Source organism: Calidris pugnax, unplaced genomic scaffold (assembly GCF_001431845.1).
Source record: "Calidris pugnax isolate Ruff unplaced genomic scaffold, ASM143184v1 scaffold24, whole genome shotgun sequence".
Taxonomy (NCBI): domain Eukaryota; kingdom Metazoa; phylum Chordata; class Aves; order Charadriiformes; family Scolopacidae; genus Calidris; species Calidris pugnax.
The window spans coordinates 8,267,163-8,291,395 of NW_015090922.1; the positions used below are offsets into that span (position 1 = coordinate 8,267,163).

A 24,233-nucleotide genomic window follows, 5' to 3' on the forward strand; every position below is an offset into this window, starting at 1 on the left:
AACAATTCGAGCCCACATTTTTGGTGTGGTATTTGTTGATACCTATGGAACTAAAACACTCGGGAAGAAACCTGTCAAAGATTCAACAATCCCGCTCCTTCAATTAAAGCCTGGGAAGGCTTCCAATAAACATCCCTTAGTCATCCAAGCAGTCCAAATGAAAATAAGGAAGACTTGATGTTCCTGGTATTTCTGATTTAATAAACAAACATGAGGAGAAAAAAAAATTTAGACACTCCTGACACAGCTTTGTTAGGGTGTTTTTCTAACATACAGAGAAACAGAGAGGGACAAACCCTGTGCTGTCCTCCACCACTGCCTCTGACTTTAAGGCAAGACTTCTGGCCTATAAACTAGCAGGATTATGTGTATTTCTACACACGCAGGGTGTGACATAACAAAACAGCACTGAGAAGAACAAGTTTTGACAGCAAAGCAAAGCGTGGCAAAGCAAGCAAACATTGACACAGAAAGGAGAGCTCCAAATACTGAAGTAAAACGAACTGCTACCTGTTTGAAGTTAGGAGATGCTCTTACTCCTCCGTGTGACCTCATGTGACCATTTAGAGCAGGCAAACTCTTAAACTCCTTCAAGCATATTGAACACATTAGCTTGTTCTTCGCATCAGATCTCTCAGGAAGTGTTTCTCTGTTCTGGCCACTATTTTTATTTTCATTTTTTTTAGCATGAAACAGAAGAAGAGACATTAGTTTGGCACGTTCCTTTTGTTGCAGAGGAAGCTTTTTAGTCAAGGAAGTCAATAAACTTTTACAGCTAGATGGTTATGAAGCCAAAAGTAAGCATGGGCTGAGTGCTGTGAATGTGTGGGCAATAACCTAGATCAGCTGCTCCCAAGATGGGGAGAAGGAAAGATTTGAGTAGGACACATTCATCAAAACATGCAAAAGACTAAGGACCCACTAGATCTATTGGGACAGACTTACACTTCCCCACCTGTGACAGCAGTTAACGAGCAATTTGACATAATGCCCCTATTTAGGGAAGACAACCATGCTGGAGGACACTTCAGCACTCCAGAGGTGAGACCTTAGGAGAAAAAGAACATTCTGGCTGCCCAAGGCACAAATCTAAAAAACCCATAGTCTTTTCTCTTACAAATGCAACACTAAGAGCAAACTGCTCCCCCGCCTTTGCTTTTTTTGGTTTATTTTCTTTCTTTTCTGGTTTTGGTTTTTTTTGATTGACAAACCACTTATTTGATTTTATTACTGGGGGGGAGGGTGGAAATCACACAAATTTACATTCACAAAGCTAAAGATATTTCCAGAAGAGCAACATCTATGACCTATCCAGAGTGCATTCCCCTCCCTCTAAACCACAGCACTCGTTTGTATTTCTTATATTTAAATTAAAAAAACAAAAAAAAATTATTTAAAAAATACCTTTGTTCTGGGGACAGCGGCTGCAGTCTGCCGTCTGACAGTTGCACCTGCTATCAAAGGAGGAGAGGGGAAAAGAGGGGGAGAAAAGAGAAAATAATTTTTAGGAAATATTAATGGGTAAATGAAGGTCCTCACAGTACTGTGTTTGCATTTTGCGTATGATTTTACTAATATCAAAAATATCAAAAGTTGAGAGCCTCATACATCTCCACCAAATCAGTGCCTCTGTGAGCAGGGCTTAGCGCAAGTTTTCTTACACTCACCTGCTGTTCGAAACCTTCAGTCTGCCCCAGCAGTGTTAGTTTTGGGAACAGGGAGTTGACTAACTCCTCCTGCACCATCGAGCCCTCAGGCATTGAAAAAAAACCAGCGAGAGCACGTTGTTGCAACTGGGTCCCTCCTCTCCAGAAACCCAGGGAAACCCAGGCAGAACTTCCCAAAGCCTCTTGCAGGGGGAGGCAAGCAGCAGCCCTGCAGCAGCAGCAGCCTTGTGCTGTCACCAGCCTGGCCCCAAGCCAACCCAGCAGTGTAGGCAGGAATCACAGAATGGTTTGGGTTGGAAGGGACCTCAAAGATCATCTAGTTCCAACCCCCCTGCCATGGGCAGGGACACCTCCCACTAGAGCAGGTTGCTCAAGGCCACATCCAGCCTGGTCTTGAACACTTCCAGGGATGGGGCATCCACAACTTCCCTGGGCAACCTGTTCCAGTGTCTCACCACCCTCATAGTAAAAAATTTCTTCCTGAGATCTAATCTGAATCTTTTTTCTTCCAATTTAAAACCATTTCCCTTTGTCCTATCATTACTCTTCCCGGCAAAGAGTCCCTCCCCAGCTCTTCTATAGGCACCCTTCAGATATTGAAAGGCCGCTATAAGGTCTCCCCAGAAAAGTTGGCCAACGCAGTTCCCCAAAACATCCCAGGGACGCCCACCGCTCGCATCCTGACCTTCCAGCCCTCCTGCAGCCATCTTATTTCCACACCTTGCTACTCTTCTGCAAAACGAGTCTGGATGAGCAAGGATCTAAAGTATTACTCACCTGAGGCCATGCGGGGCTGGGAGAGTCTTGCTGAGAGCTTTTGTTGTTCAGATGAACTCCCGAGGGCGGCAAAAGAGTTCGGTGAGGGCCAGCACTACCTACAGAATTAACCTCCTGGCGCGTGGGGTCCTCCGCGGTCTCTGGTGGAGTGAGGCCAACGTGGGAGTTGAGAGACGGCGCCCTGCTCTCGCTCGGGTATTGCTTCTGCTGGTCCTGCTGCGGCAGCAGACTCTGCGGGTACAAGTGCCTGTACTGTTCGTGTGGATCCTGGTAGCAATACTGAGGCACTGCTCCCAGCTGGATGAGCTGCACAGGGTGACTTGGATCCTGAGGGTACTGGTGCGGTTCATGCATAGTCTTTGGATCGTGCTCCCTGTGATAGGGGGGAAGCGGCAGCGGCATCTGTTGCTGCTGTTGCTGTAACTGCTGCATGACGGGTTGCGTTTGGTAATACTGAGCGATCTGCATCGGGCACTGCCGTGGCTGCTGCTGCCGAGCTGGCTGCTGCTGCTGCTGCTGCTGGATCTCCTGTATGGAGAGCCGCTGATGGCCCTGCTGCGGCTGAGCGTAGTACTGAGGCTGCTGCAAGTGCTGCATCTGCTGCGGCAGGAGCTGCTGGGACTGCATCTGCTGGACGTGTGGTCTTGAACACTTCCAGGGATGGGGCATCCACAACTTCCCTGGGCAACCTGTTCCAGTGTCTCACCACCCTCATAGTAAAAAATTTCTTCCTGAGATCTAATCTGAATCTTTTTTCTTCCAATTTAAAACCATTTCCCTTTGTCCTATCATTACTCTTCCCGGCAAAGAGTCCCTCCCCAGCTCTTCTATAGGCACCCTTCAGATATTGAAAGGCCGCTATAAGGTCTCCCCAGAAAAGTTGGCCAACGCAGTTCCCCAAAACATCCCAGGGACGCCCACCGCTCGCATCCTGACCTTCCAGCCCTCCTGCAGCCATCTTATTTCCACACCTTGCTACTCTTCTGCAAAACGAGTCTGGATGAGCAAGGATCTAAAGTATTACTCACCTGAGGCCATGCGGGGCTGGGAGAGTCTTGCTGAGAGCTTTTGTTGTTCAGATGAACTCCCGAGGGCGGCAAAAGAGTTCGGTGAGGGCCAGCACTACCTACAGAATTAACCTCCTGGCGCGTGGGGTCCTCCGCGGTCTCTGGTGGAGTGAGGCCAACGTGGGAGTTGAGAGACGGCGCCCTGCTCTCGCTCGGGTATTGCTTCTGCTGGTCCTGCTGCGGCAGCAGACTCTGCGGGTACAAGTGCCTGTACTGTTCGTGTGGATCCTGGTAGCAATACTGAGGCACTGCTCCCAGCTGGATGAGCTGCACAGGGTGACTTGGATCCTGAGGGTACTGGTGCGGTTCATGCATAGTCTTTGGATCGTGCTCCCTGTGATAGGGGGGAAGCGGCAGCGGCATCTGTTGCTGCTGTTGCTGTAACTGCTGCATGACGGGTTGCGTTTGGTAATACTGAGCGATCTGCATCGGGCACTGCCGTGGCTGCTGCTGCCGAGCTGGCTGCTGCTGCTGCTGCTGCTGGATCTCCTGTATGGAGAGCCGCTGATGGCCCTGCTGCGGCTGAGCGTAGTACTGAGGCTGCTGCAAGTGCTGCATCTGCTGCGGCAGGAGCTGCTGGGACTGCATCTGCTGGACGTGCGTCTGCCCCGGCTGGAACGCAGAGTGCATCTGCATTTGCGACAGGTGCTGCTGGTAGTCGTAGTACAGCTGTTGGTGCGGCATGACTTGCATTTGTTGCTTCTGCTGTGTGCTTGCAAAATTCTGGTGTGTTTGCTGCGGCACCGGTTGGTATCTCTGCACGCTGGAAGTTACAGGCTGTTGCTCAACCGCCGGCTTCTGGGACAGCAGCTGCCGGAGCGCACTGTCCCCAGGGTTATCCACCATCGAAGACTCGGCGTGCAAAACCTGAGCCATGTTGTTGACTTGGATCCTCAGATTCTGGTTGGCAAATACTTGCGTGAAGGAGTCCAATTTATGCAGGACCCCACTGGTAATTTTTTGCGATCGATTTTCACCGGGTTGAGAGTAAGAATATTGGTATCCGTCGTGGGACTCCCCCTGCCCGAGGGGGCTCCACATTGCGCTTTGATTATTCAAATTGTTCCTCACTGGGACATGGTTTCCTGAGCCAGAATGCGTCCAACTGGTTTGTCTAGATGTATCCATTGACCCAAGACTTTTTGAACCTACAGGCAAAGCTATACTGTCTCTTGAATCTTGGGGAAACTGGGGGGAGAGAGGGGATGCCTGGGGAGCATCCATAACAGATGTCCCGTAGCTATGATTTAGGGATGGAAGGGAGTTCATTTGGTGTTGTTGGTAGTACAAGTTCTCATTGCTGTTGGCAGTATGGTTAGTTTTATACAATTGCTGGTCCCCCATTTTTGGTCACTTCTGTTCCAAACTTACAGGCACGCGAACCATTGAAATCTCTATGAACCCTGAGATAGCTGAGTGAGGGGAAGGGAGGGGAGGGGAAAAAGAAGCTAGAATTACTTATAATTCAGCATGTCCATGTGCATCACAAGGACTAAGATTTCCTCCAGTCTGCCAGTAATTCCAATCTCAGACTCGGCGTTGCTTCACATCTTCAATAAATGGACCATGGCGCAAATCCTACACAGATCAATAGGTTCAGTGTGCCGGGCACCTGTGGAGTAAGACAAAGACAAGGTAAGTGCTGTCTCTCTGTATAAACTGTTATTGTTATTGCCTCAAAGGAAACTGTAAAATCTCCTAGTTTGAAATACATAATCAGATGCAAAATTGCAGCAGCTGGGCTATTCCAGAGCAGTTAGATTACTTCATCTCATCCCATTATCCTCCTTCTCTAGGCTCTGATAAAATCATTCTGCCAAACCAATAAAGGCTTATTCTTCAAAACTGCTTTTTATTTTTCCCCCCTAAAGTATATGAACATTGAAGCAGTTTTAGCTGGCCACATATTGCTGTCTTGTGACAACTTTTAGCCAGACAGGCAACTATCAAGCCAAGTCACCTTCCTAGTGTTACAGCCTTATTGTCAGAAGCAGCATGCTCATTTTATAACACAAAATCAAGTACGGTGGACATAGCGGGTGCCTCCACAAAGGCCTGCAAAGGCAGGTAAAAAAAACCTCATGGCTTTGAACAAAGCTGACCATACTCAGGTATCAGCATCTAAAAGGACATAGAGGAAAGTTAATTGCAATCTGGGATTTGTACAGAGCCTTCCACAGCTTCTCACAACTTCCAAGGTATCTACAGGGGGTGTCCACTGGTGGTATGCAAATAGAGTGTCACTGAGGAACAATATGCAACACTAATACTCATTTGCTGTGACAATAAAGACAATTTTAAAAAAAAATAAATCATGAGCATAGTTACCCAACTGTATCTGTGCATGTAGATTTGTTTGCTCCATCTGTGTGAAATCTGATTAATGCTCAGACCAAACCAGTCCATGGAAATCTTTTCTGATCACTCACATCGGGAGCGCTGAACTCCAACTTCTGCTCTACCCTGACACTCTTCCTCCTTCATTTTGCATTACTTTAACAGACTAATTTATACCGAATGCAACCTTTTATCATTTCTACTATACAAACTGCAATTCAAAGTAACACTTTACAGATGTCTGTACTGTTTTTGATGAATAAAATAAAATACATAGGCACATTATAGGGTTGTTTTACTGTTCCACAGTATGAAGCAACCACTGTGTCTATAATCACACACACGCACAGAGATGCAATATGCCTGTGCACACATAAATACATTTTAACATAAAAGTTGATTCTGAACTTTAACAGGAGCACAAAAATTATTAGACCACAACTGTAACTCGCTGCCTCCTTCACATCTGCTTTTCTGAACATAATGCTTTCCACCAAAGCCTCCTGCGTACTGATGTCCTTACCTTTACAAACTTAAGAGAATCCTCGATCTAGATGGATGAATATGAAGTCACTGATGGAGAACATTTTAACCATTGCCAGATGTATATGAACAAGTTCTGTGCTAGCAACAGCAAATAAGGGTAATATATAGCTGCAGGCAGAAAAAAAAACCTTTTCCATTCTAGCATAATGTATGACAGAAAACCATAGCTTCCAATGAAGAGGGCTTTTCAGTGGGTACACAGTTTTTGTGTAAACCATCTGCAGCCATTAGCATGTAACATTTTCACGTGACAAATAATGGCTGAGAATAATTGCAAGCTTATTTCCCCTTTCCAGAAATATACATTGCTTCATAGTTTCTCCAAACCCACTCCCTTCCAGATTTTCATAGATGCACAATTGAAAAAAAAGATAGGAGTCAACAATGAACGGTCAGGCTGCCAACAAGATTTTTCAGGCGCAACCAAACTTCAAAGACTTCCTATTAAAAATTATGAAGGGAAACTAAACAATGTCTTCACAGAACATTCAAAGGGCATAAAAATAAACACTGTATGGTATTTCACACTGAAAGGCCATCATCTTCTAGAGGAAGAGAGGGATCCTACAGAGGAATATGCATCTCCTCTTATACCTGCCAAGTTAAGAAAACTCAGCCGAGATGCTCTGAACACATCTTCCCATGAAAATGGGGCACCATTGGATCTGTCCATATACCTTTTGTATAAGAGGTATGTCCTGTTTCACCTATTGACGCTGCTGTAATTTACACCAAGTTCCTTGGTTTTGGCCCTTCTTTTTAAAGGTTGAAGTGACAGTTACTAAGTCAAAGGACAAGAAATAATAGTGATACAAATCAGTGAGCGAGAATAAACGTCAGTTAAAAGACTGCAAGAATTTCAGGAGTAAGGACAGTAAGAACCCTTATTCCTAAGGCAGCAAACAACATGGTTTCAGTATAAAAATTAATCAAGTGGCCAGACCCCTGACCCCCTACTCTTCTCACAGGCAGGAGCACCACAGTGGCAGATGCTGCCACCTATACCAGCAGCCACAGATGTGGTTACACAGGAATATTTGTAAACATTTGAAAAAAATATAGTGGAATATTATATTAAAATACCAATCAGGTCACAAAAGGACTGAAAAGTTCAGTCTGCTATGAGAATCACATTTGAAAAAATATGCATTGTTTTCAAACACCCATTCCCCTGCCAAAAAAACAACAACATAAAAACAACCCCTACAAGAAAAACATTCCTTTCAAGAGCATCACTGAGCTGGAAGGAGAAAAGTACAAACATTTAAGAAAACATTGTTACTCTACCTTCAGGTAACATATGAAAAAACCAGATAGGCACATTGATAAAAGCATAATCAGTAATAAACCAGTCCCTTAGATAGCTGCTATTTTTTTTTAGTACTTGAACAGGCTTATATTCAAGGGCTTGATATGCTCAGCATTTGCAATCAGCTTTAACAAAATGCTAACAGTGTACATTTCTTGTCGGATTAAAATCTAACACAGCATTTCAGTGCTGTACACAATATCATTAAGGCTTTAGGGTCACCAAAATTAGTCTCTGGCTAACTTAAGAAGCCACTGGCAGTGTACTGAATGATTTGTATTTTATTTCAGTGAGAGGAAGAGGAGGGTGCTTTCTCTCCTTTTTGTTTAGCACTCGTGCCTAAACACCCATCACTGCAATTTATTGCAACAACTCTAACTACAAAACGGTTAAACCAAACAACTAAAAGCAGCAGGAGTTTTAAAGCAACAATGGATCTGCAGTTCTGCATTTCTTCTCTTCCCAACAGTCATTTATGCTACTTAACTTATTACATTTTTGACATTACAGATATATCCCAATTACGCAATCGTTACAAAGAAACATGAAAACAAATGCAAAAGGACAGAAATGTTTCTGTAGACTGCCTAGAAAGAGAAATACCCTATTTAAGTTTATGGATGGAATCTGGACTCAAACTAATGGGAGCTCAATTGATTTCAACAGAGACACGGTTTCGCTCCAGCTCTTTCGTTTCCATCATTTCAGCGTGGTCCCCTGCAACTCGCGCAGCTCCCGGCTCCAGACCGAGAGCCAGGGACATGCCAAGCTGGCTGAAATGCCTTCACACACTCCAACTGTCTCCCTCTTCAAACACAAGCAACTGTACGGAAATACCAGTCCCTCCTGGAAGCATGCCATAGCTTAAGTCTGGTAAACATGAAATGGAAGAATATTCCAACGTTATCAGTCTTCAACAGAGGTGATCTGATTTTCATCCTTCATTAACTGTATGTCTGGAGAGTCCGAAGAAGAGATGACAGGCAGTGAAATATCAAGAAGATGGTAGTTATGACATATTAAAAAAAGAAAACAACCCTACTCCCAGCTCCATCACACACCACAGAAGCTGAAACCTGCAGAATTTTTCAACTCTAGTGAACAACACAGCTCAAGCCCCAGCCACGCTATCGAACTGTCTGAATCCACACGAATTTCAGAGGAGGACATCCACTCCAAATAAGTCAGTGCATGAAAGTTGGGCTGGGCGTGGGCTGCAGAACCAGGACTGAATGCCAGCCAGTTCCAGTTTCTGAAGTGAGTTAATGGAGAGGGATGACAAGAGACTGCAGGAGAGCAGACGCTGGAGGAAGCAGACTCATTAATAGGCAGTAAAGTTATTATAGCACTGATCTAAGCTGCCTCAGTATGTTGCACGGCTGTGGATCAAATGGGAATTGGATCCTATGGTTTGTCCCACCTTACTTCAAGATTTTCAGCTGTCACTTTAAGCAAAAAATCTGCATGCTTTTATCCATGAATTACTACTTAGTCTGAAAAAAAAGAAGACTGGGTGAGATGGCAGATGCGAAAAAGATCTCCCTAATCAACCAGTCCTTGCAGGACAGAGCACCCACAGCTACTCACAAGCAGCAGTACCAGCAGATGTTCATTTGCTGGGGCACAATCTCTCCTCGGGTCCTTCCCTCCAGGACGGTAACGTCAGTTAAAGCAAGTTTAACCACCACTCTTAGCAGTCTCAACTGTTTTTTATAACACCTAACTCAAAGCATGCCTGCTTACAGAAACGTGTCATTGCTGTGCATTCTCCCAACACCAGAGACACGTTTCAATCGTGCCTTGCTGCCCTTCTCTCACACAGGCTGAGACAGGGCTTTCTCAAGTGGCTGACCTTTTTGCTATTACAATATAAGCTTCATTTTTAACTACAGATAAAATGAAACCCAAAACCAAGGTGTCTGTTCCCTCCCTTCCTTTCCATTGCCCCCCACATTTAGTTTCAATAGACACAAAACAGAATTTATCTTACCCGATTTTTAAGTTTTTTTATGAGAATGTTTTTATTAGCCTGTTTCGTTATTTAGAGATCTTCTGCTAAGCTATTCCTAAATCAAGACAACTACCATTCCCATCATCTTGCTCTCTGATTTCCTTGAGGACAGACACAGGAACACACAGGAGTTTCTTCCCCAGTCGCCGCTGTCCTGCTCACACTGGCTCCACCAGCAGTCCCTGACACACAGCCTTTAAGTAATAGCACAGATGGACATGGTTTACAGCTGGGCAGCTACCAACGTACAACAACCACTAAGAGTGCCTTTAAAAACCAAGAGAGCAGTACCCAAGCACAGACAGACCTGCATCACTCAAACCCAGCTCTCGGGCATGAAGCTGGCACTACCCCCCTGCATCTTCAGCTGCAGTGACGGCCGTGATGCTGGATGGCTGAGGAGCACAGCACTGGGAGAGGAAGAGTGGCATATTTCAAAGACCCCTGTGTTCTTGCAGGCTGTTTAGATATCAGGTTTGCTTCTCTAAGCTTTTTTTTTTGCACAAGAAATAAGCACATGAAAAAAAGCAACACAGTATTGAAACAGAATGAATAATCTCTACACCAAGCAAGGTGTAGAGGGTGAACTAGCAGAGAAAGAAAGGGAAAGAGAGGTGAGAAGGTAACAACTCAAAGATGTACTTTTTTTTTCTTTAAATTATCTATAGAAACCCTGAAGACACCTGATACAACAATAAAGAAAGGCAGACTGACAACAAGGGTGAAAAGGTATCAGGATCATGGCTATTTTGGTTAGAACAAACACCAAAATAGCACTATGGATTTCAAGGACCAACAATAATTTTATACAGGATATTTTACATCTCAAGGACAAATGCTTACAGAGCTGAAAAACTTTTCATCCCAATTCTGGCTAAAACTGCTCGTATGTTTCTACTGCACTTCAATTCTGACTTTCTGATTGGCAGAAGACTCAAATCCATCATGCCTGTTATCTGCATACAAATCCAAAGGCTGGAGTCATTAGGCAAACCCAACAACAAAAAACCCACGTCACTATATGAGAACATAAGCAAATAAAATAATTACAAAAACAAAAAGAGGATGGAAAGGAAGCAAAATATTTAGTACACTGATTTTATAGCAAGTATAGTAGGAAAGCTATACACTCTTAAAATGGAAGGGGAAAAACAGATTAGCTGTTTTTTAATATTAACACTGGTAATTCTTCAACAGTTGCACAAATTCTTAAAAAAATTATCATTCTCTTTGCAGCTGAGCTCCTTCTACAATGCAGTTAGAAAGGCTGACGAGTCTCATGTGGCTGCTCATTTAAGCTGTTCCCATTTCCACTCTTAAGAGAGACTAGAATGTCCTAATTCAGTTTAATAAAGAACACATTGGACCTGGGGGAGGGTAGAGCAACAACAGCATTGGGAGGGGAACTGAGCAATTTCTCTACTTCAATGAAATTTAAAAAAAAAAAAAAAAAAAAAGAGGCAACCCAAAAACAACAGCAAAAACAACAGTTGATCATCTCAGGAAAGTCTCTAGAAAAGGGGAGGAGAAAGGAAGACAAACAAGCAGAAACATTTTCCTCTCCTTTTGATCTAAGTTATAAGCAGAAAATGCATTCTGAGGCACTGGTAATTTAATGAGAACTTTTTTTCCCCCCAAACTAACAGAATTCTGGTTATTCAAGAAGAGGAGGCTGATTTCTAAATAAAGCCATTAACTCAATTTAGTTTTAGGGAGATACAGTTCCACGAGTCCTGAAGAAACAAATAACGTTGCTTCAACAAATCTGATTATCTTTGCTGTCAGTGAAGTGGCATTACAGTTTCGAGGTAATTTGAAGGGTTTGGAGAACTGCAATTGAAGCAGGTATCACATTACTTCTTAAAAATGGCAAATATAAAACGATGTGATCCTCTCACAATACTGATTAAAAAGCAAATACAATACAAACCTTGACTAAGGCCAGAAGGGCACTTGAATTGCATATTCCATGACTAAATGATTAAAAATCTTACAGAAGACAGCATTAACTAAAGAGGCTGGTTACCTATGATAAACACAATGATTTTTTTTTTAATATATTCACCAATACACTACTGCATATTTTATCAAGGCTAAAGCTATCTATGGAACTTTATTTGAAGTCTCTTCAGCGAATCTGGGTTTATTGACTGCTTAGATGAAATAAATTGTAGAACCTTCTACTGCGCCCTACATCAAGGGCAATACTCTCAAATACTCTCAAATAAGTATGTCCTATTATGAAAATTGCCCTCAATTTCATATTTCAGTTTACTTCTATTACTGAACTGAGTGACTTGTTTTTCCCCAGCAAGGTCCTAGATCTGCAGACATGACAAGACCCATGAAGATCTTAGGACAGAGAGGTTAGACCTTGCCCACTTACTGTTTGTGGCTGCTTTACATCTGGTCACTGCTGCTGATTTTAGGGAGAGGGGGAAATTTTTATGCCTTTCCATTAAAACATCAATCCATTGGCTATTGTTGTGACTACAGCTGTGATAAGCCCATGATTTTAATATAAGGTGAGCATCCTGAGCACCCTTATAGAATCATAGTGTTTACACTCCAAAGCTTGTAATGTGATTGCCTTTTTCTGTAACTGTAAATGCTGTGAAACAGTCAGAGAACATATGCTGGGATTTGCACAAACAGGCAAGAAGGAAACATCCTGAGACAGATAAACAATTAAAAAAACAGGCAGTAGTAGTAGCATGTGGAAAATAGCATATGGCTAAGCTTTCAGTAGGGAGGGAACAGCTATTTTGAGCCCAGGGTCTCCCCCAACGGAGACTGAGTTTTCAGAAACGCAGCTGCAGGACCCTCTGAAAAATCAATCCCTCTGAAGTACATCATGTTGGTACGTAGCAATGGAGACAAGTCAAACCCAATGGCTATGCAGAGCTGACCACCATGGATGCTTCTTTTTAAAGATTAATATCCATTTTGCTTGTGTGAGACAATCCAGCCAAGGCAGACCTTTAAGAAAATTTTAAATGTGTGTGGATCTCCTGTGTCATACATACTGAAGTACATAGAATCATAGAATGGTTAGAGTTGGAAGGAACCCTAAAGATCATTGAGTTCCAACCCCCCTGCCATGGGCAGGGACACCTCCCACTAGACAAGGTTGCTCAAAGCCCCATCCAACTTGGCCTTGAACACTTCTAGGGATGGGGCATCTACAACTTCTCTGGGCAACCTGTTCTAGTGTCTCACCACCCTCACAGTAAAGAATTTCTTCCTGAATATCTAATCTAAATCTCCCCTCCCCACATAAAATAATGTTTTACAGGACACAAAACCAACACACAACTAGTCATATTTGAGAAGTCCATCAATAAAGACACAGAGACTCAGAAACCCAAATTCTGGAAAACAGCCAAAACCAATTGAGCCAGATTTAACAAGCCAGCCTCACAGGAAGAGGACATACAATGCTGAAACATTACCTGATTTTTGAGTATTTCTGAGACTCCTGTATCTTGCTGTGCTGTCTTCGCCATAACATTTCATGCTGCTTTCATTCTGTGATCTCAAAGTGATGTATCTAAACAAAAAGCAAAAGAAGGGAAATTAATTTTTCCCCCCACATGATTACCTTATAAAATATGACCAGCTTGCCCCAAACTACGAGCAGACCTGCAAAAATGAGATTCCTCTTGTAATGCAAGCAGCTACTGACTACTTAATATCTGTATCTCCATGCTACTCTGTTCAAGTCACTGTTGCAGAGGACATCTATCAGTGCTGCAACTCCCTTGAAGAACAACAAAGAACCTCTTTCCCATATCAATAGTGAGAGATTGCTTCATTGTCAGGTCTCTGGGATTGATACATCCACAGTCCTTCAAATTACAGACTGAAATACGAGTAGATTCATCTTTTCTTCTTACTCAGCTTGGCGCCTACTGCAAAATGAGGAATGGGTTATGCCGATGCAATAAATAAAACAACATTGTGCGTCTACGGCACAGACCATAAAGATTTCACAGCACCTCATGCTGCTTTGACAGAACCCAAAGATGGGCTGGATGCTCTTGCGGAGAGGAGATTTGTTGGCAACCTACATGACGAGCATCACACAAACAAGAGAAGGCATAGCAATCAGGAAGGGAGGGATTAATGAAAGTCAAAGGTGCGGGAGATACAATCAGGTTGTCACCCGGTACAGAAGAGATATCTAGACAAGGCATCTTAAATTATTTAAATGAAAACAACACATTTGTTTTTGTAGATGCTGCTGCCAAGTCAGCTTTTAGGGAAGGCCCTGAACGAAGCAGGCCTAGAAGCTTAAGGTGCAATTCAAAGCTCACTGATGTCAATGGGAAACCCTCTATTCGCATGAAGCCCTGCCACGTTTTGGAAAGTCATTCCAGCCATAAGAAACTGTATAAACAACTGCTTCTGGGAGAAGGACACAGATAACCTCAGTGACCTCAATTCAGCATTTTCCTCCTCTCACCTTCCCGCTACATTCATTTGTTTAAATTATCCTTTTAAGATCTCTGATAATAGGTCCCAAGCACTGGGACACTACTACATACAGCAAGAAGATGTCTTCCAAGTCCATCAGGTCCTTGCAGAGAACAAGTGCCTTCCCTCAGCCCACCAGCATGGTGAGGGGAGACAAACCCAAGCAGCTCCCTCGCCCCGTCCAACCAGCACAACCCAGACACCAACCTGCTCCATCAAAAACATGCCCCACAGGAGACAGTGGAGCTCCTCAGAAAGCCTTAACCCAACCAAAACTTCTTTCTTCAACAGAACATCTCAGCTAATGGTAAATGCTGGTAGCATCACACAGCGACTCAGAGATTTTCTTGGATCCAAGTCAGTTTTTGCTTAAGACATTTTTTGCGTTGAATCCCAGGAACTAAAACCTGTGCATGTCCATGACTTGCTACAAATGTGAGCTGAAATGCTAGAAACGAGCCTGAAAGCAAACCATTCCTTACCCACTTGTATCCTATCTGCTGACGGCTTTTCTCAGCAACTCCCAGGAATTTGCCTCTTCATTGAAATGAGGCAGGTTTTAATAAGCCCATACGTATACTTAATGCTTTACCTAGATTGTTTTTTACACTGGTATTTAACACCCTTAGGTCTCTAACAGGCATACTGAATCTTCTAGACGACTGACATACCATTGCTTTGTGTTTGTAACAGGAAATATTCAGAGACACAGAGAAAACCCGAGGTTAGTGTCAATGGAGCCAAAAGAGAACACATTTTTTTTTTTCACGCCAGTTTAACACAGTTGTTTAGAACTTGCCAAGATGTTTAAATTTCATTTAAAAAAAACCCAACTGCTATGTCAAGAGCAGTGACCAAAGTGACAATATATAGTTTTGCTTTCTTTTTCATTTATCCGCCTGCTCTGGAACAATGAACACCAGTATTAAACCTAAAAATGCCAAAGTATTCTGGCAGCTTCCTACAGAGGCCAGGCTGATGGACACCGGGAAAAGCAACAGGAACGCCCAGGAAAACCCTTTCCTGTTTTTCTCACTAGTTTTGTCTGCTTTTCCCACTATACCTTCTTCATCATCAGAGCTATAATACCACCCATATGCAGTTGTCTGTAAATTAGCAGATACATGCAAAACTCTCATACATAATACCATAGTTAGAGAATAAAACTTCCGGCATTTTACAGCCAGAGGTAGTGAACTGATGGCTGATAAGTACTGCAAACAGTCCCAGTGTAGATAACACAGGACCAAACACTGCAAAAGTACATGAAATTCACAAAACAGGTTCTAATTCATTTCATAAATTTTAATTAGCATCTCCTTTCTTTGAGGTTTAGATTAAAATGCAATCTAACTTAATATTCCCTTGCCATATTCTTCAGTTTTACTCCCATCCCAGCTCCTAGATTTTGCATATAACCGAAGCACAGTAAGGAGAGGTTGAGAAGTGAAGCCTACAGCAACATTTACAAATTAAGAGCTAAGTCAGAGATCGGCTATCCCATACACACAATATAAATTTGGGTTCTTCTCTCTTCATTAGGATTGATGACACTGCTGGAAAATAAGGAGCACATAATACCTTTTATGGGAACGTAAAGCAAAGACGAATTAGTGGAGAGAGAATGCAGCTAAATCAATTTCTCATCTCAAGATAGTAATGGAGGCAATTTCTTGAACTTTACTATGCTTGTAACGTATTGATCAGCAAAGCTTCACACTGCAAGTTAAACTAGGTATTTTTCCGGGGATAAAATGGAGGATGGCAGTAAAACTGTAGGCATCGCACCAAAGAACGGGGATTTTCTCCAGCCACGTTGCAGTTCAGAAACTCAGAGTTTCCACTCACCTGCAAGTTACTGCAAGACACAAGAGGAAGATTTCTAGATGAAGGCTGAGTAGTCCTGCAGGAGCCTTCACAGAGCAGATTCAAGGAGAAGCAGAAAGACACAATACTGCTTTAGAAGCGATGGCACAAACACCAGTACTGGTTACTGTGACTTCAGGCTGTGGCAGCAGCTTGGGGGCAGTATTTTTGTTTAAAAAGAGCCATTTCCCAGGGTCTTGCAGCCTCCACTGCGACTGCATCGCGCTCCGAGATGATGATCCCCTTCCCAACCTTCTGCTAGTGCTCTGAGGGCTAACCTCAGGTTAGGGTGAGGAGAACCTTTGTCTGGCTGATGAAGACATCACTCAGCCATCATGAAGAGCAGTGATATCAAGGAAGGCTACGCATGTGCTCCATGGGCTGGTCAAGCGTGCCTGGCACAGGCCACGTGATGCAAGGGCAATGCCAGAGCTGCATGGCAGATTTTAGATATTAAAAGAACAATACGGATCAAAGACAAGGATACACATATACTCTACCAAAGTATGTTGGACATACACCCTTCTAGAATAGCTATATTGACTTGAATGGGTTCTGTGCCATTCGACATTTAAGAACTTGACTGAAGTGTTAAAATTGGGAACTCGGACTTCCTACAGACCATCATCAGAGCATTCCAAATGTGATTCTGAGATAACACAAAAAATAAAAAGGAAGTCATTTGGGATTTCTCTTCTGCCCAGTGGGGCTGCCTGCCGACCTAACCATACACAAACACCAGCTGATAACCTTCCCATGAAATGAATGGACCTCACCTACACACCTACACCTACTGTATTTGTCACTATTTCTATTACAACAAAGGTGACTGAAAGCATCCTGTTATCTAAATGGGTTGGTCATAATTTAACAGTATTTAATTATTTTTGGAGCAGAAAAGGGGAAAGTAAGCCACCTTAAGATAACAAGCATAACAACAACAGATTACATGTATTAAACAAGTAATACCAACAAAGACTGTAATATCAACAGGCAAAACCAGCAACAAAAAAGTTGAAAGTACCAGAACTATCATCATCAGTCATGTACCACTAATTTGGTTCACTTACCACAACTACATCAGAGCACAATCTCTCCCCACATGCTGGAAGTCCTCTCTTAACCCTCAATGTCATGATTTCGTTGCCCTTCCCTGGTCCATGTTCAGCTGTCTGGTTGCACCTTATTTCTTAGAGAAACTATAGAATTCAAAATTCTATTCTTAGGACAGGATTCTTCATGCATGCAAGACTATTTTTATATGCTCATTTCTACATTTTTGAAATGTTTGAGGAATACTGTATTACATTTATTTCCAGGGCAAATCTCCGAGACAGACAACACATCTTACAGACGAGATGGTATGGCACAGACAGATGACAAATTCCAAAATCTTATTAGTTTTTCAGGTGCAGGATGCAGCAGGTACAGATACCACAAAACGCTAGATTGTTTCAAGTGGTTTTGAGTCAAGCTACTGATCAGATGCCACCAGTCACACAAAGCAAAAACGTGCTTGCATAGGAAGAGACCACCATAGGCCTAGGTGGTGACTACCTTGGAGGTGCCTGCCTTGAGCGACCACATTAAGTGACTGCTCTGTAGCACTGACCAGAATATAATCCATGTCCCTCAGGCAGGGCTCAGCTTGTCCCACTCAGGAGAAAATACTCTTTATGTAGTGAAAGATGGAAGGAATTGCAATAACTTCAAACAACTACAGCAAACTAATCAGGGATCAAACACAGCCTCCCTCTACTGGAGTCTAATTTATCTTCACAGCAAATCCATCATATGCACCAAGCTGGACAGGATTTTTGTTGGAGGGGGAAAAAAAAAAAAAAAAAAAGTAGTTTAGAGTTTTCTCATGAAGTGCATTTATGTAAAACAAGGCTAAACTGAAGTTCTAAAAGCATACATTCATTCTGGAGTTTAACATAGAAGAGGTTAGCTTAATATCTTATCTGTGGGATGTCATTTAAAAAAAAAGTATTCCATTACTTGGTATTGTCCAAAAGCTGGAATGATTCTTCCGAGAGTCTAATACAGCATCCATGCAGACCAGTCAAGTTGAATAAAGTTAAGTTATGGCAATGACAGGCTGTCACCCACCAGGGGAAGGTGTGCTAGCAGGACACACATCCAAGCTGGAGAGTTCTTGCCAACAGCAGAACCTCAGATTCACTCTGACAATCCTGTCTCCATCCCCACCTCGTAACTAAGCAAGTTTGGGGAGGCAGAGGTTTGCCTGCCCATTCCTACGGCTCTTGCACTTGTCTGCTTCTTTCCTTTCTCTTCTTTCCATAAGTCAGTCCCTTCTCCAAAACTGACTCCCGTTTCAAGATCCATTCTCTTCTCCTCTGTCGTGCCAGGCATCACGCCTCCAGTACCCACCCAGTTCCTCTTCTTCTACTCAGCTCTCTTCCCTCAGGTCCACAACCCATACCTCCTGGCACACATCCATTTCTTGTCCTCTCTGTATTGAATTCAGATAGCATCCTGGCCAGCAGTACAAGCTTGAGAGCCCCAGAGCTGTCCAAGAAATCACCATCTTCCCCTTCACAGCTCTCACACGCTCCCTTCACACTCCTCTCCTGGGAAAGACAGCGGACACTCACTGCCCTTCCCCTTCTTCATGACATTAATCGTTTTTACAGGTCTCTTCCATGTCAAGTGCTTTTCTGACCAAGGACTCCTCGTGGCTCTTTGTCACCCCATACATTGGATTCTTCTTCTTTACAGTATTTTGTGGAGTTGGGGAGGCAAGACGGAAGACGGGGAGGACCAGAGCTGCATTCACACAGTGGCACATTTCTGCTTTCTGTTTTGTTTTCTGTTTCTTCACTAATAAGTATACCGATGCATGTTTTAACGATCATTGCATTGCCATTTTTACAGGACAACCACAAAGCCTCCTTCTGGAGCAGTAACACCTGGTGCATCCCTCACCGGGGCATACACCGCGTTGTGACCCCCCCCCCCCCCCCCCACACGCATCACTTTCGTTTATCTACAAGCAATTTCCTCCAGCATTTTATCATCCAATCATTCAGTACAAGGAGTTCTCCTGCAATGCATTTCAGTCAGCTCTTCTTTTAGTATTCTTAATACCCTAGAGCATAGACTCTTGCAAAATTCCAGTTCCTTTAACTATGAGGTGACTAAAACTGTTCAAACAAAATCATCACCAAAAATGATGCTCATAAACAACCCTGCTTCCTTGAAAAAACCCTCAAACCATTCTTTCCCTTTGCAAAATTACTGGAAAACAGACACTCTCCTAAACAAATTCCCCAGTCACTTAATAAAAAAAAAAAATAATAAATCTTCAAGCAGGTACTTCCTGTAACGAGCTTTATCCCTAATTGTTTGAGTACGGCAGAGTTGAGAACTCTTCACAGCAAGATCTTCTGTCAGGAGGCTAACAAGCTAACGCTTGGCCGGACCGCTCACGCCAGGTGGATGTGCCATCCCTCACCCAAGATGATGGAGCAGGGGCTCCACAGCTCAGGAAACAGCACTGCCAGGCCAAAAAAACCTAACCCCACACAAATAAGCAGACAAACCTAAAGTCTAACAGCTACTGCTTGGCTCCAGATCCTCCGCGCAGAAGGTAGGAGGAAGAAAAAAAAAACACAAACCAAACCCATCCCACCCCTCTGCAGACAGACTCCTATGCAGTGCCAAGAATATTTTGAAAGATACAAGATGTATAATAACTTTTCGACTGAATATTCATTTCTGAATTGAAGGGAAACATCTTAAGGGCGAGTGGGCGTACAGAACGATTCCTCCTCGGCACCGCCGTGCTATTTATTAAAGGCTGTGAATACCCACAAGAATTCAGCTTTGGCCTTCGCACTGTACACTAACAAGCTTAGTTTACTGACATTCACAGAGCATATGGAGCTCTGCTTCAAATGATCCCTTTGAAAGGGACAATTAAATCAGACAACTGGAGATTGAACGTCCTACAGAGCTAATTAAATTCTTAAGCCCTGTTTGTATATTTATCCAAATCTTTCTCACCATTCTTGCTGAGAAGGGGAATGGGTTGGCTTGGGAGGTTGAGGGAACAAAAGTATGCCTTTTTTTTTTTTTCCCCTTCCCCTCCATAGTTACAGATCTGTTTGGAACAAAACTTGAGACATGAAATCAATGCAGCCAGTGGTGGAATTCATCTTATTGTGACAGAAATATTCCATTTTCTCTAGCTTATATTTTAAATTGCTTTCTGATATACCAGGTTATTATTTTTTTAGCCCCTTTGGTTCCTTACATAATTAAATGCCACGCCATTCAGCTTTTACAATTACTTCTACCATTTTCAAAGGAACATTGACACTCAGCAGCTTTCTCAACTTTCTGTGAAGAATTTATTCCCCACAAGTATTAGCTCCACAGAGTATTTTCTTCTTCATTACATTCAAAGCTCTTAGCTATCCCTATAGAAATCTTTTCCCTTGTACAGACTTTTCTGTGGAGTAGGTAGTATTTGCTGATCCTCAGTTTCCTTTCCTTGTATTCCACAAAACCAGAAGCAGCACAAAAAAGGGGAAACGACGATGCTTTGTAATACCATGGCACCTTCAGCTTCCAGGCAAGGGAGAATGGCTAAGCACAACTTAAAGGCACATTTTTGTAACAAATTCAGATTTTGCATTTAGTATTTGCAAAAAAACCAACAATGCTCCAACAGGTCCAGAACTGGTTTTTATAATTTCTCTTAGAAGAAAGCCTAAATTTTAGAGCATGTATGTTCCCAGCCCCTCTAACTTCACTTTCAAGGTACTGCCCACACTGAATGCAGGTCCAGCAGCACAACACACTCCAATTTTGCCAGCTTTCGACAAAGGCCACAGGACACCTTACAAAAAGTACTTTCTTGATATAGAAGTGACAAAGTAAAGACTTGCAAGGAACAAGTTCATCCTGCTTAACACTTACCTGATATATAAACAGGGAAACACAGAGGAGGCTAATGTTTCCCTTGCCAGGTAGGCTAAGGAGAATTATTTGGCCAGTGGGGTGGGTGTTTTTTGTTTGTTCATTTGTTTTTGTTATTGCTTTGTTTCATATTTTTTTTGCTATCTGATTTTGCAGTCAAGGTGGGGGGTGGGTGTGGAAGAACAAAAGAACACCTTAAAGAAAGGGCCTTTTAAATAAATCAATGGCTAAGCTTTATTTCTGACAAAATTGTCAGCGTGTTTCTTGGCAGAACAATAGGAAGGAGTTTCCAGAGAGCACCTGACAAGCATCTGGGAGGCAGCCTTCTCTATAGCAGGCACAGTAGAATGCCATAGGATCTTCTCCTGGGAATTAATTGTAAGTAGGGAACACTTTGAAGAAGGTGATAAACACGCTTGTCATCTGTGGCTGTACCTTACATACCAGTTGACCAAGTCATTCTTCCGAGTTACTGGAATGCTACCAAGCATCATGCTTCCAATTGAAAGCAATATATGCCTGACCTTTTCATACCACTTTAGGCTCTATCACAGACAGAGCCTGAATTATGGTCACAGACAATTCAAAAGGCTCTGCCCGCATTTCCCCATGACCCAACTGGTGTCCTGGCACGGTGCTTTGCACAAAAGTGAAGGAACTGGGGGCTCTAACACAGGGAACCCAAAGATCATCTCTCATTGCAAGTCCCAATTTTGCCTGAGGTCACAGTGACCTAAATCTAGAATGAATTATGCATAATCAGCCTCCAAGCAAGTGGATCTGCGCCAACTGAACCTCATAAAAGTTTTGGTTGCTAGGAGGTAGCAGTGGACGTATTCTAAAGTCCTATTTACTTGAGCCGTTGAGGTTCCCTTCTGGAATAACCTTCCACAGTCTGATCACTGGTTTCTCTTTCTCTTCTTGAGACATCAGACTTCTGCTAAAAATCTGTGATTTCCCATCTGCTGTCATTTAGAGAAGCCTCTATGAATTATCTCTCCAAACAGTCTGCAAAAGACCTCCAACATCTTCAGAACAAGCTCATATCTTTAAACAAACTAGATAACACGCCGAGCATAAGTTCTGCTCGGATGAGTCTTGTGTTCAGACACTGTGTTGTTCAGATGCCCACGTATCAGGTTCTGAGTCTCAGACTCCGCAAGCCGGCACAGCAGACAGAACCCCAGAACCACGTTACAGGGCTTGCCTTAGCTTTTCAGCCTGCTCTCTCGCTGTAAAGGACTTATCTCAAATGGATACATGCTATTTTTACATCAACGTTTTCCCATCAATTGTTTTATGGGGATATTAAGTTTCAGAATGTGTTATCTGGAAATCTGGGCTGCTCCAGATCATGCTTTTAAAGACTTACTCTATAATTCTCCTACCAGTTTGCAGAAGATGCATTTTTATCCTCTGATTTAGAAACGCATAAAAGGATTTTCCATGGTTATCTTAGCTAAGGCTGGACTTAGAGTATTTGTTTATTGCATTGTTTACATGTACTGTGAGTCACCCGATGAGGAAATGGAGAAATAAAAATAAAAACAACCTCCTCTTTTAGACCACATCATTTCTGACACCATTTCTACTTAGAGATCAGCTCAGTTTTGTTTGTTTTATGGAGGAAGAGAGTAAGCAAACAGAGAGTTCAGTTTTTCTTCATTTACGGAACCTGTGGCACACAAGGCTCATTTATCATCAAGTCCTAGACTCAAGCTGAAATGTTAATTACAGACACAAAGAAAAGGTAATGCTATTTCAATAATTAGTAAGCAAGCAATTCTCAGAACAGCATTATCTGATTTATCACAAGATTCTGGAAAGAAGATGGTGGTGCTGACACACTCGTGGTTTCCCTTCAGTTCACTTTTCACTAACAGCAGATTCAAGCATCTCTGGAGTATCTGCCCAAGAGATCTGACCGGAAAAGTAATCTGTAACTGGGAGCAGGATGGATCCCAACCTTCCCACTGAAGCATTCTTGGGAACTGCCCAAGGAGTAGTGGCTCAAGCAACAAGACAAGAGGACTGAAAAGTAATGCCATGAACCTCGGGTATTTTCAGTTCTGACTGTGAGAAATATGGAACAGATAATTCAGTTTCTAACAGCCTTCATCACTGCAAATACCAGCAAACATAACTTGGGGCTGCAGAAGGCAAGTGAGGAGGGATTCTGAATTGATTTAAAAAACACAATTAAAACAGGAGGTAAAAACAACTGCAACAGAAACAAGAGGTGAGAGACATCATATACGTGCTGAGCAAGTCAGAAGCAAGAGCAGCTCATGCAGTAGAAGCCAAACTGGAGCAGGCAGCGTTTCAGCCTCTCTTGCCCAAGAGACAGCAGCTAAAGATCTCCCCAAAGCTCCAACATCGCCAGGCACAAGGGAAGGGAGAGCATGCAGCCCACCAGGGGCACGAGTCTGCAAAACCCCCTCCCATGAGGAAAAATATCCCCACCAGAAAGCATAGTGACACCCTTCTGAGTGGAGACTGGTGCCACCACTGTGTGGCCTGAAGAGATGCTAAGCCTTGCCCTTGTTCCCCTGCACCCAGCTCCCACGGCACAGCACTGGCACCTGCATTAAGGAAACACCATCATTCCTCTTGGTCAAGCCCCATGGTCCTTAACTTGGGTGCAGGCTGCAAAACTTCCTCTTTAGGGTGGTGGGGTTGTCGGGGGGCAGGGGCGTTTCTTGTTTGGCTGTGGTTTGGTTGAGGGTTTGGCTTTTTTAAGCATCGATGCAAGCCTCACAAGAAAGGCATCTCAGAAATTATGTGAATGAGTTGAATAGGTGTATGAAAACGGACACAATTGTTACTGAAAAGAAAAATAAAAGATAGAAAGAATTCCCTTTAAAAAAAAAAAAAAAAAAAAATCCCTTTAAAAAAAAAAAAAAATCCCTTTAAAAAAAAAAAAAAATCCCTTTAAAAAAAAAAAAAAATCCCTTTAAAAAAAAAAAAAAATCCCTTTAAAAAAAAAAAAAAATCCCTTTAAAAAAAAAAAAAAATCCCTTTAAAAAAAAAAAAAAATCCCTTTAAAAAAAAAAAAAAATCCCTTTAAAAAAAAAAAAAAATCCCTTTAAAAAAAAAAAAAAATCCCTTTAAAAAAAAAAAAAAATCCCTTTAAAAAAAAAAAAAAATCCCTTTAAAAAAAAAAAAAAATCCCTTTAAAAAAAAAAAAAAATCCCTTTAAAAAAAAAAAAAAATCCCTTTAAAAAAAAAAA

The 24,233-nt window shown here is 42.6% G+C and overlaps 1 protein-coding gene across 6 annotated transcripts in view; it reads right to left on the bottom strand.

Moving 5' to 3' along the window:
- Nucleotides 1–24,233, bottom strand: part of TRERF1 (transcriptional regulating factor 1) — a 71,886-nt gene that overhangs the window by 17,186 nt on the left and 30,467 nt on the right. For 3 of the 6 annotated variants that reach the window (XM_014951204.1, XM_014951199.1, XM_014951200.1), the window contains exons 2-6: nucleotides 13,167–13,264; nucleotides 4,100–5,123; nucleotides 2,445–3,071; nucleotides 1,405–1,454; nucleotides 511–661 (exon numbers count right to left, since the gene is read on the bottom strand). In XM_014951204.1, coding sequence (XP_014806690.1) covers nucleotides 511–661; nucleotides 1,405–1,454; nucleotides 2,445–3,071; nucleotides 4,100–4,855 — 1,584 coding nt within the window. In that variant the 5' untranslated portion in view covers nucleotides 4,856–5,123; nucleotides 13,167–13,264. Of the gene's footprint in view, nucleotides 1–510; nucleotides 662–1,404; nucleotides 1,455–2,444; nucleotides 3,072–3,472; nucleotides 5,124–13,166; nucleotides 13,265–24,233 lie in introns of all 6 variants that reach the window. The other 3 variants (XM_014951205.1, XM_014951202.1, XM_014951201.1) reach the window with 2 other exon arrangements.